Source organism: Salvelinus namaycush, chromosome 30, assembly GCF_016432855.1.
Source record: "Salvelinus namaycush isolate Seneca chromosome 30, SaNama_1.0, whole genome shotgun sequence".
Classification (NCBI taxonomy): Eukaryota; Metazoa; Chordata; class Actinopteri; order Salmoniformes; family Salmonidae; genus Salvelinus; species Salvelinus namaycush.
This window is the reverse complement of record NC_052336.1, coordinates 10,710,323-10,723,560: the sequence shown is the minus strand read 5'-3', so window position 1 is coordinate 10,723,560 and position 13,238 is coordinate 10,710,323. Positions and strand designations below refer to the sequence as shown.

Here is a 13,238-nt window from a genome sequence, read left to right as displayed (position 1 = left end):
CCTGTGCCACGGTAGGGGTCGTCCACCGAGCCATCTGAGTGACTAACACCCCTGAGACCCCTCCATGTAGCTAGTCATACCTCACAGTGAGTGAGACACACACACACAGTCACACACACAGTCACACACACAGGCTCAGCCCACAGCAGCTTCCTTAGTTCATCAATGTGCACTACAGCCTGTCGCTTTAGACAACGCTGACTGCTGCCAATATGTATCAAAGCCAGTGTACTGCAGTTTAAGCACGTTCCCTCTCTGTGTGTCCGGCCTGGTCTGGACGTGAATGAGCTGGACGGGGGCCGGGGTAGAGGGACGTATGCCCCAGACCAGACATACAGTGGAGGGGCAGGAGGAGTTGGGGGAATGATGGTGAGCTCACCGCTGGCATTTTAACCTTTATTTAACTAGGCAAGTCAGTTAAGAACAAATTCTTATTTTCAATGACTGCCTATCGGGGAACAGTGGGTTAACTGCCTTGTTTAGGGGCAGAACAACAGATTTTTACCTTAACAGCTCGGAATTCGATCCAGCAACCTTTCGGTTACTGGCCCAACGCTCTAACCACTAGGCTACCTGCCGCGGCATTGGACTGAGGGGGCTGACGTCTGAGACGGCTGAGGGCTGAGAACTAGGGGATGAGGGCCGGCTGTGATTAAAGCGGATGTTGGGTGTTTACAGAAAGCATGGAGGGAGAGACCAGCGGCTTCCACTCAGCACTGTAAACCTACACTGTGGCTGCCTGTCTGTCAGTCTGTCAGTGGTCACCACAGCAGAGCACACTGGAACTCACCGGGAACCCCACAGGCCCTGCGGTCTGAACACAAACCAGCACAACACAACACAACGCAACACATCACAACACAGCACAGCACATAACAACACAACATAGCACTACACAGCACATCCCAACACAGCACAACACAACACAGCACATCCCAACACAGCACAACGCAACACATCACAGCACATAACAACATAACAACACAGCACTACACAGCACATCCCAACACAGCACAACACAACACAGCACATCCCAACATAGCACATCACAACACAACACAGCACATCCCAACACAGCACATAACACAGGACAACGCAACACATCACAGCACACCAACACAGCACATAACACAGCACAACACAACACACCACAGCACATTCCAACACAGCACATAACAACACAGCACAATGCAACAAAATTCAACACATCACAGCACATCACATCACAACAGATAAATAAATACATAGGTCAAGGTGGAGACACTAGAGGGGTTATGCCTGGTTGATTCTATTTGGAGCATGTTTGACTGGTTATAAGCTGAATCTCTGAGATCATAGTCTATTCAACCCCTATCCACTTAGCTACTCAACCCTAGCATTATATTCTTCACAAAGGGAAACAATACAAATCTGATGTTACACAAAACACCATCTACATAGCACAACACTGGGGAGTGGAAGGAGGGGGGAGTATTTAAGATCAAACAAAAAATGCCTACAGTACAATCTCAGTATCATCACTATTTTAAGAGGGGGGAGACTCCCACCATCCCTCTCCATTTCTGGCCTATTGCGCACCAATGCCGGGAAGGAGTGGCTGAGAGTGCTCTGAGGTGAGAGGATATACACACGCCACAGGGCTCTGTTCCAACATGCTCTTATGTCCTCAGGAGGGGAACAGTATAGAGGTACATACAGCCCTGCCCTACCAGGGACTACTACACTACACAGCCAGACAACAGGGATTCCTAATCCATGTCAACAAGCAGAGTAGAGGGGGTAGTGCTGGTGAGGATATATTAACCTTATTTGATTGAGCTGACATGAAACCAGTGTGTAGCCTATGTACTGTATGGTTAGCCAGTATAGTGCACTGCTAGGGCAGGGAGGCAATGCGTGGTTTGTGTAAACATGGAGGCAGAAGCAACAGAGGGAAAAGGTTGTCAGTAACAAGCAGCCCTGACAGCTTAATTATCAAGGCCACTATTGGTTTATCAATCAGGGCCCGGGGCGGATACTTTCCCCTCAGGAGGGGAGGCCATTACCATGAACCTGGTGTCCTACTATGGGCTCGGAGCCAGTGGTGTAAAGTAACGAAGTAAAAATACTTTGAAGTACTACTTAAGTATTTTGGGGGGTATCTGTACTTTACTTTTACTCACCTACATTCCTAAATAAAAGAATGCACTTTTTACTCCTTTTCCCTGACACCCAAAAGTACTCGTTACATTTTGAATGCGTAGCAGGAGAGGAAAATGTACATACATACGCACGCACTCACAAACTACGATGTGCGCAATCACGCATGTACACACACATAAGCACCTACACTTATAGGTCAGATTGTAAAGATCATTTTTCATGAAGACGCTTTTTACAAAGATGAAACGAGCTGAAGAACCTGGAGGGAGGGTGGGGGCAACCATAAACATCTATATTAACAGGGGGCAACCATAAACATCTATATTAACAGGGGGTAACCATAAACATCTATATTAACAGGGAGTAACCATAAACATCTATATTAACAGGGGGTAACCATTAACATCTATATTAACAGGGAGTAACCATAAACATCTATATTAACAGGGGGTAACCATAAACATCTATATTAACAGGGGGTAACCATAAACATCTATATTAACAGGGGGCAACCATAAACATCTATATTAACAGGGGGTAACCATAAACATCTATATTAACAGGGGGCAACCATAAACTAACAGGGGGCAACCATAAACATCTATATTAACAGGGGGCAACCATAAACATCTATATTAACAGGGGGTAACCATAAACATCTATATTAACAGGGGGTAACCATAAACATCTATATTAACAGGGGGTAACCATTAACATCTATATTAACAGGGAGTAACCATAAACATCTATATTAACAGGGAGTAACCATAAACATCTATATTAACAGGGGGTAACCATTAACATCTATATTAACAGGGAGTAACCATAAACATCTATATTAACAGGGAGTAACCATAAACATCTATATTAACAGGGGGTAACCATTAACATCTATATTAACAGGGAGTAACCATAAACATCTATATTAACAGGGAGTAACCATAAACATCTATATTAACAGGGGGCAACCATAAACATCTATATTAACAGGGAGCAACCATAAACATCTATATTAACAGGGGGCAACCATAAACATCTATATTAACAGGGGGCAACCATAAACATCTATATTAACAGGGGGCAACCATAAACATCTATATTAACAGGGGGCAACCATAAACATCTATATTAACAGGGGGTAACCATAAACATCTATATTAACAGGGAGTAACCATAAACATCTATATTAACAGGGAGTAACCATAAACATCTATATTAACAGGGGGCAACCATAAACATCTATATTAACAGGGGGTAACCATAAACATCTATATTAACAGGGGGCAACCATAAACATCTATATTAACAGGGGGCAACCATAAACATCTATATTAACAGGGGGTAAACATAAACATCTATATTAACAGGGGGCAACCATAAACATCTATATTAACAGGGGGTAACCATAAACATCTATATTAACAGGGGGCAACCATAAACATCTATATTAACAGGGGGCAACCATAAACATCTATATTAACAGGGGGTAACCATAAACATCTATATTAACAGGGGGTAACCATAAACATCTATATTAACAGGGGGTAACCATAAACATCTATATTAACAGGGGGTAACCATAAACATCTATATTAACAGAGGGTAACCATAAACATCTATATTAACAGGGGGTAACCATAAACATCTATATTAACAGAGGGTAACCATAAACATCTATATTAACAGGGGGCAACCATAAACATCTATATTAACAGGGGGTAACCATAAACATCTATATTAACAGGGGGCAACACAAGTGTAGACTACACTGTGCCATTTTATTCGATAATGACTTGTTCCTGCTTAACTTTTAGTAGTTCATTATCATTCCTACCAAAGAGTTGGAACAAGAATCCAGAGCATTGATGAGAGTATGAATTACTCTGAATGATCTATTGGCTGGGAGAGAGAGAGTGTTGCTATGTGACAGACGAAGAAAAAGGAGCGATAGAGTGAGACAGACAGAAAGAGAGAGAGATGAGAGAGATAGAGAGAGAGAGATAGAGACAGAGATAGAGACAGAGATAGAGACAGAGATAGAGAGAGTCAGGCAGATGACAGGATGAAAACTCATGGCCTTAGCTGAGAGTGTAGCCTGTAGTCATCCAAGTTATCTTGGTGAAATGCTGCCCCCATGTGCTGGCTGTCCATAACACTCAGTAAGACTCTTTCTCTCTTCTCCTCCCTCTCTCTTTTCCTCCCTACTTCTCTCTACCTGAAGAGGTGCACAGAACCAGCGTTTTGTACCTGAAAGAACCGCCTCCGGGATCGTTCAGCTTGTTTTTCTGATTTCCAGAGCCCTTAACGGCAAAACCCACAGGACTTTTGCCTGCTTGGAACGTGGCTCCCTTGCTGACAGTGCCTGGGGGGAAAAAACACACACACACACACACACACACACACACACACACACACACACACACACACACACACACACACACACACACACACACACACACACACACACACACACACACACACACACACACACACAGAGTAATATTATTATGAGCTGTCCCCTCGTATTGTCATCAAACCTGTTCCTTTCTGAAGACTTTCTTTAACCATCTCTGTCACACTGGGGAGAGAAGAGGGAGACCAGGGGAGACAGAGGCGCAGCATCACAACGTAGGCAGCTCTCCCCAGGTCTGTATAGACAACATCATTCTGTCAATATCACTGCGCTTCACCGGTTCTCCTTACACTCCAAAACCGCATCCTGCTTGAAGACACGTTTTTTGGAGAGGCACAAGGACTGCCAGAGTGAATTTAAACTTGATTTTAACATGCATGTTCCTAGCTAAGAGGCACAAAGTATTTTTAGAAACTTTTCCCACATTCCAATGTATGGGCATAAAACAACCTACAGATCTTTCACTGCAGGCAACATGAGGAAGGGGCAAATCGAATTTGTATGCACCTCTGATCACACACATGCACACACACGCACAAATACACACACCTGAGAGCACACCACACTCTTTGGGGACCAGTATGGTATTTAGGGGATGTTTTAGGGCTTGCTTCAGTGTGTTCAGTCAGTGTTTGTGAATCAGTGTGAGATGGTAGCAGTGTAAATGTTTGATGAAAGGATGGGGTACAGCAGGATAGGAAACACCTGTTCTCAGCTCTCCTATGTGTCTGGTGTGAGATAAGGATTCTCTGTAGTACCATAGGAAATATGTAACAAGGAATGGAGATACGCTATAGTCACCTTGTGTTCTTAATGGTGTGATCATCATGGGCATCCTGACCTGGCAACCAGCGGTGCCCGCTTGCTTGATACCCTGATGGGGGGGGGGGGGGAGAAAGAAAGAGAGAGAGACAGAGAGACAGAGAGAGAGAGAGAAATAAGAAGAATGGTAAATACAATTTAGACAGTTGACCCCATCAATGACAAGCAGGTCGTGTGACATTTAAATTGATTGATCCCGATTCATTTTGACATGAAAAAAGGTATCTCTGTACGGGGAGGGAGGAATGGGCCAGTGTGTGTGTGTGTGTCGGCATTAAACAACGGGAGGAGGAAGAGGACAAACAGCAGAGTGAAAAAGTAAAGACAGAGAAGAGGGAAGTGGAGGAGAGGAGAGGAAAGTGGAGGAGAGGAGAGGGAAGTGGAGGAGAGGAGAGGAGAGGGAAGTAGAGTGGAGGAGAGGAGAGGAAAGTGGAGGAGAGGGAAGTAGAGGAGAGGAGAGGAAAGTAGAGGAGAGTGGAGGAGAGGGAAGTGGAGGAGAGGAGAGGGAAGTGGAGGAGAGGGAAGTGGAGGAGAGGAGAGGGAAGTGGAGGAGAGGGAAGTGGAGGAGAGGAGAGGAGAGGGAAGTGGAGGAGAGGGAAGTGGAGGAGAGGAGAGGAGAGGGAAGTGGAGGAGAGGAGAGGGAAGTGGAGGAGAGGAGAGGGAAGTGGAGGAGAGGAGAGGAAAGTGGAGGAGAGGAGAGGGAAGTGGAGGAGAGGAGAGGGAAGTGGAGGAGAGGAGAGGAAAGTGGAGGAGAGGAGAGGGAAGTGGAGGAGAGGAGAGGGAAGTGGAGAGGACAATAGAAGAGAAGAGAAGAGGAGAGGAGAGGAGAGGAGAGGAGAGGAGAGGAGAGGAGAGGAGAGGAGAGGAGAGGAGAGGAGAGGAGAGGAGAGGAGAGGAGAGGAGAGGAGAGGGGGGCTGCTTCTGCGCTAATAGAGCCACTTCCTTCCTAGCATGCAGCCTAGCTGTGGGACAGGCCTGAGGCCCAGCCATCCATTCACACCAGTTTGCTTCTCACTGCATATTTTTTAGCCTTGTTTTCCATTCCCTGACACATGCTATATTACTGTTCAAGGCTTGAAAAAGATAGAGGCCATTTCTCCCAGAGATCCCCTGCAGGGCCTCAAAGACGAAAATACATTCAGCAGCCAGAATAGAGGAGGGAGAACCTCTGGCAAACCCACAACACAGTTTGAGAAAATCACAGGTAAGTTCCAGAATCGAAAATTGGGGACATTTTTGGGGTTGTTTTAGGAGCACACTATAAAGAACATACAGGGTTCCCTGATTCCAAAACCTGAACCAAGTGTTAGCTTCAGACTGGTGTTATACCAGGAGCTATAGTCTAGTAATTACAACTGCTTTGAATGTCAGACCTTTGGTGATTGAGTTGACACAGGATCAGTCCAGCCAATAGTCTGGTTGGAGAGCAGAGCCCTGTGTTGTTTGTCTGTGTTTGTGTGTGGGGGGGCTGGCAGAGCAGAGTCAGAGTTCGTCTCCTCTCCTCTGTGACAGTGCTCCACAACAGTAACTGCTGTACAGCTGCAGCCACACACAGCAGCTCTCAAACTGACCCAGCTATGACCTAGTTACCTCCCCTCACCCACGACCCTCCCAACCAGCAGCAGCAGATGAGTGGTGCGGAGGGCACCACCACCACCACCACCCAGCCCTGTGCCCCAGCCCAGGCTACCCTGCCAGTCTGTCCTCAGAGAGGGTATGTCCCCGCCAGCATCGGATGCCAGGGGCTCTGACCTTGGGTAGTCTCCATGGAGGCCTCTCCTCTGTGAGCCGGCACTGCACTCCATTGACTCACATGTGTATAAACACACACCGCTGGGCACAGGCATAGCCATACACACACACAAACACACACACCTAACGTACACACACACACACACACACACACACACAAACACACCAAACGTACACACACACAGGCCCCATGGGAGTGCACTGATCCAGCCCCGTGGCCAGCTGCCTTGGCTAAGCCTCTGTATGGTCTGTGGTGTGCTGACCTAGCCTGTCAGTGAAGCCGTTCCCCACTGGAACACATCCAGCTCTGTCTCAGTCTCTGAGCACTGGGAGACACTTCTCTACTACTGGGGCCTGGGGAACCTTACTCATCACTCCTTTGGTGCTTAGGTACATACCAAGACAAATGACCTTGGATTTAGTGAAGACGCAATCAAAACTCTGGAAATCTAGAACAAACACTTATGTACCCCACTGATAAGTAAGTATCAGAGTATTACAGTATCATCAACCTTAACAACAGAACCGTGGCCAAAACATGTTCTATTAGTTCTAATACTTCCACAGGGAGTCATAACCAGGGGTCATCTATGTTTGGGCCAGTGGACTGTATGACTGTGGCTGATCTCTGTGACTGGAAGTGTGAGTGTAGAGACAGCTATGACTGTGAGTGTACTGTACCTACCAGGGCAGCTGTGTGTCCCTGGGCCCCGACACTGGCCCCCGTGGTGCTGACGCTGTTGGGGAGGCGGCCGCGGACAGCTGGGCCGGCCATGATGGCAGAGCTGGTGCCTGTGGTGGGGGTGGCTTTGGCCTGCGGCAGAGGCTGGATCAGGGAATGCTGAATGTTGAGCAGAGACAGCCGCAGGGCCGGGAGGCTTTTCTGTTGACGGGCAGATCACACACAACAACAGAGGCATTAACATACAGTACATAGTAAAAAAAAAAAGACATAAAATGATTTTTATTTATTCTAAATTAGCAAATGTGCAAATTATTATTACATTGTTGTACAAATATAGATATCATTATAACAAATAATTCTCCCAAATCGTGAATATTAAAATGACGTGTATTATACTTGACATGTATGCTCAATGGACAAGTGCTCATCCATTAGCCAAACATTTGGGACAAACACTCCAGCAGTAGACCTGAAAAATGTTTGGTCTGTGGCATATTTTGATGTAAACGTCCTAACATTGCATGACAACATGACTGTGTTTGTGGCTGGCTGGCTCTGCTCTGCGGAGGGAGGGAGGGCTGGGTGGCAGTGGCATGATGTGACACTCATCACGGATGGCTGGAGAGGCCTGCTGGCTACTGGCACGGACAGCTGCAGGGGCCACTGTCACACACAGTCTGAAGTCAGGCCAGGGGAGCGGCCCCTGCCTGGGTCACATGTGCTGGCCTCTCCACTGCCACTCTGGCTGTTTTACGTTCTCCACCTTTCTCCTGAAGGGTACACTTGCACACTTTCTTACATTTACAACGGTAGAAAGTCCCTCCAGACAATGTTTTCACCAACCAATGCTTTTACATCCATGACGAGGAGTGTCCAAATGTAGCCTGAGTAGATACAGTACACACCTTGAGGAAGGGGACCAGGTAGGGCTGAGGAGACGACTTGAGCTCTGACTGCAGTCTGTTGGTGAACTCCTCAGGCTCAATCTTAGCATCCTGTGAGCGGGAGAAGAGAGGGAGGTTTATTAACCCGTCAGCTCCTTGTTATGTGATGTGACACACTTGTACAACAGAGAGCAGAGCATGTGATTGAAGCGATGTGCAATGTGATTTCTGAGCACATTGAGATGAGGTGAAATCACCTAAACGACGGTGTTGATATTGATTTACATTTTAACATCCCCTGGGACACATCTCATTAACAACTCTGAATAAATAATATCCTTAACAACAGCATCACTCTGGATCATGTTAGAGTTTAATGCTGCCATCTACAGATGAAGAAATACATTATATCACACAACCTGTCAATGTCAGAAATATTCTTCCTCCACTTTTAGAAAATAGGTTCCAAAAGGGTTATTTGGCTCCCCATAGGAGAACCCTTTTTGGTTCCAGGTAGAAGACATTTTTGGTTCCAGGTAGAATTATTTTGGGTTCCATGTAGAACCTCTGTGTAAAGGGCTCTACCTAGAATCAAAAGGGCTCTACCTGGAACCAAAAATGGGGTTCTCTTATGTGAGGGTTCTTAAGGGTTCTCTTATGTGAACAGCCAAAGAACTCTTTTCGGTTCTATATAGTACCTTTTTTTCTAGGAGTGTAGGGCAAAGAAAGTAGTAGTCCATGTTTCTCTGTTGATAAGACAGTAATGTAGAGATAATGTAGAAATAATGTAATGATGTGGTAATGTAGAGGTAATATAATGAGTTAGGTAGTGAGACTCACCAGTAGATCCTGGACCAGTGACTTGACATTTTTGGAGGTCTCAGGTGACGGAGAGTTGTGGGAAGCCAGCTTTATCAGGGTGGCCAAGAAGTTCTTACACTTCTTCACATTCTCCTGCATCTCCTAGGAAATGGCAAATTCAATAAGCATGTAAAGATATGATTTTATCAATAAATATGTAGGACACTATCTTTCAGTGTTTGGGGATCGGAGAGGACACCGGGGAAGAGTCTGTGAGTGTATGTACATGTGTTTGTGTGTGAGGCTATGCCCACTATGCCCAGCTGTGTGGGGCCATGGCCATGGTGGAGACACAGCCAGCCTGCTGGCAGCTGTGACAACACTGGGGCTTGAGGAGCCTAACCAGCCCAGTGGAGGCCGGCAGACTGGAGCAGAGCAGAGTACAGACCTGGGAGACTACAGAGGCTCCTGGGGCTACAAGGGCGCTGGTCTGCTGGGGCAGGGCTGGCTGCGAGGCAGCCTGGGCCCCAGCCTGGACCTGGGCCTGGGGGGCCATCACCACGGGGGCCTGTTGGGGAGTCGTCACTGCCACAGCCAGCGCCATGGGGCCCTTCTGGAAGAGCAAGGAGCAGACAGAGAGATAAACAGGACGTGAAGGGAGCTTCCAGCAAGGCCACAGAGAACAGGAGGGAAACAGCACTGCGCTCCTGTCACATCGGGTGTCCTGACTTCTGTGGACATTGCTGAACAGAGAGGAGGGGAGGAGAGGGGATTGGGGGACTTTCAAGCAAAACAGCGCCTCCCAATAATGATGCACCTGACTAGAAAACCCTAAACATACCAGTAATCCCCCACCTGTGTCCCCCCACTGGTCTCGGACAAAACTATGTAAAGTGAAAGCTATACACAAATAATTTAATTTTGACTGAATATATCATTCAATAATTATCTCTCTACTCTGTTAAAAGGGTCAGATGGGATGCACCCAGATTAGATAAACTTCTAGGTTTGTGTTGGTAAAAAGGTGAGGAGGAGGATGAGGAAGAGGAAAAGGAAGAAGAGGAACAGGATGAAGGGATGGAGGGATGGGTAGAAGAGGAGGGTCTGACAGGGATGGAAGGATAGAGAGATGGTAAGTTCTGTAGTGGAGAGTCTGCTCACAGAAGGTGGCGCAGGGGAGGAGGAGATCTGGAGGACAGGGCTAGGAGTGGGAGAGGGAGACGGCACCATCTTGGCCTGGACAGGAGGAGGACATGGCCGAATAGCCTGAGAGGTCACAGGAGACTGCAGAAAATAAACAGAGAGAAAGAAAAAGAGACAGGGTCAGTGCAGGAGGAGGGGCAGGTGAGACCGGGTCAGAGGTGGGGGGATGAAGAAGGAGAGAGAGAATGACAAAGAGAGAGGGGACAGAGAGAAAACACAAAAGCACCGTGCCTTCAAGACGAGGAGAAGGAGAAGTGCAACATGCCCTGAAGACGAAGAAGAAAGGTCATTATAGTAGGAAGTGACAGTAAATCACTTTGGAGCCACAGGATGAAACAGAGAGGATCTGATCTGATCCAGAGAGGAACAGAAGAGAAAACACTGTGATGCTGATGCCATGGGTGAGGTACAGTAATACTATTCAATGGGAAGGACTAAATAAGTTCCTCTAATGCAATGAGGGTCACAACTATTATGAATGAATCAGTGTCCTTTGCTTGCTAATGTGCAAACTTGTTTTTTTGCCATATCGGTATGAAATATCTGTTATTGTTTCAGCCAAGAATCAATCCTATATTGGTACATCCCTACAATTTGTAATGACTCATCACTGCACAGTCCTTTACTAGGCAATCCAGATTATTGTACCCACTGTCAAGACAGAAGCCTCTCTTCACAGCACCAGGGCAGACAGTGAGAGGGAGGCTGGGCACTAACTAACACAGTACCATGCTGGTGGGAGGGCTGTGGCTGGGCACTAAGTAACACAGTACCATGCTGGTAGGAGGGCTGGGCACTAAGTAACACATTACCATGCTGGTGGGAGGGCTGGGCACTAACTAACACAGTACCATGCTGGTAGGAGGGCTGGGCACTAACTAACACACTACCATGCTGGTAGGAGGGCTGGGCACTAACTAACACAGTACCATGCTGGTAGGAGGGCTGGGCACTAAGTAACACAGTACCATGCTGGTAGGAGGGCTGGGGCTGGGCACTAACTAACACAGTACCATGCTGGTAGGAGGGCTGTGGCTGGGCACTAACTAACACAGTACCATGCTGGTAGGAGGGCTGGGCACTAAGTAACACAGTACCATGCTGGTAGGAGGGCTGGGGCTGGGCACTAAGTAACACAGTACCATGCTGGTAGGAGGGCTGGGCACTAACTAACATATTACCATGCTGGTGGGAGGGCTGGGCACTAACTAACACAGTACCATGCTGGTAGGAGGGCTGGGGCTGGGCACTAACTAACACAGTACCATGCTGGTAGGAGGGCTGTGGCTGGGCACTAACTAACACAGTACCATGCTGGTAGGAGGGCTGGGCACTAAGTAACACATTACCATGCTGGTGGGAGGGCTGGGCACTAACTAACACAGTACCATGCTGGTAGGAGGGCTGGGGCTGGGCACTAACTAACACAGTACCATGCTGGTAGGAGGGCTGGGCACTAAGTAACACAGTACCATGCTGGTAGGAGGGCTGGGGCTGGGCACTAAGTAACACAGTACCATGCTGGTAGGAGGGCTGTGGCTGGGCACTAACTAACACAGTACCATGCTGGTAGGAGGGCTGGGCACTAAGTAACACAGTACCATGCTGGTAGGAGGGCTGGGCACTAAGTAACACAGTACCATGCTGGTAGGAGGGCTGGGGCTGGGCACTAAGTAACACAGTACCATGCTGGTAGGAGGGCTGGGCACTAACTAACACATTACCATGCTGGTGGGAGGGCTGGGGCTGGGCACTAACTAACACAGTACCATGCTGGTAGGAGGGCTGGGGCTGGGCACTAACTAACACAGTACCATGCTGGTAGGAGGGCTGGGCACTAAGTAACACAGTACCATGCTGGTAGGAGGGCTGGGGCTGGGCACTAACTAACACAGTACCATGCTGGTAGGAGGGCTGGGCACTAAGTAACACAGTACCATGCTGGTAGGAGGGCTGGGGCTGGGCACAAAGTAACACAGTACCATGCTGGTAGGAAGGCTGGGCACTAACTAACACAGTACCATGCTGGTGGGAGGGCTGGGCACTAACTAACACAGTACCATGCTGGTAGGAGGGCTGGGGCTGGGCACTAAGTAACACAGTACCATGCTGGTGGGAGGGCTGGGGCTGGGCACTAAGTAACACAGTACCATGCTGGTAGGAGGGCTGGGCACTAACTAACACAGTACCATGCTGGTAGGGGGGCTGGGCACTAAGTAACACAGTACCATGCTGGTAGGAGGGCTGGGGCTGGGCACTAAGTAACACAGTACCATGCTGGTGGGAGGGCTGGGGCTGGGCACTAAGTAACACAGTACCATGCTGGTAGGAGGGCTGGGCACTAACTAACACAGTACCATGCTGGTAGGAGGGCTGGGCACTAAGTAACACAGTACCATGCTGGTGGGAGGGCTGGGGCTGGGCACTAAGTAACACAGTACCATGCTGGTGGGAGGGCTGAGCACTAACTAACACAGTACCATGCTGGTAGGAGGGCTGGGGCTGGGCACTAAGTAACACAGTACCATGCTGGTAG

At 47.9% G+C, this 13,238-nt stretch overlaps 1 protein-coding gene across 1 annotated transcript in view; it reads right to left on the bottom strand.

Moving 5' to 3' along the window:
- LOC120025361 (transcription initiation factor TFIID subunit 4-like) overlaps positions 1-13,238 on the bottom strand; it is a 122,529-nt gene that overhangs the window by 59,398 nt on the left and 49,893 nt on the right. Inside the window, exons 3-8 of the mRNA XM_038969903.1 lie at positions 9,948-10,112; positions 9,539-9,661; positions 8,720-8,809; positions 7,815-8,012; positions 5,357-5,429; positions 4,390-4,504 (exon numbers count right to left, since the gene is read on the bottom strand). Of these exons, the coding sequence (XP_038825831.1) occupies positions 4,390-4,504; positions 5,357-5,429; positions 7,815-8,012; positions 8,720-8,809; positions 9,539-9,661; positions 9,948-10,112 (764 nt within the window). The remainder of the gene's footprint in view (positions 1-4,389; positions 4,505-5,356; positions 5,430-7,814; positions 8,013-8,719; positions 8,810-9,538; positions 9,662-9,947; positions 10,113-13,238) is intronic.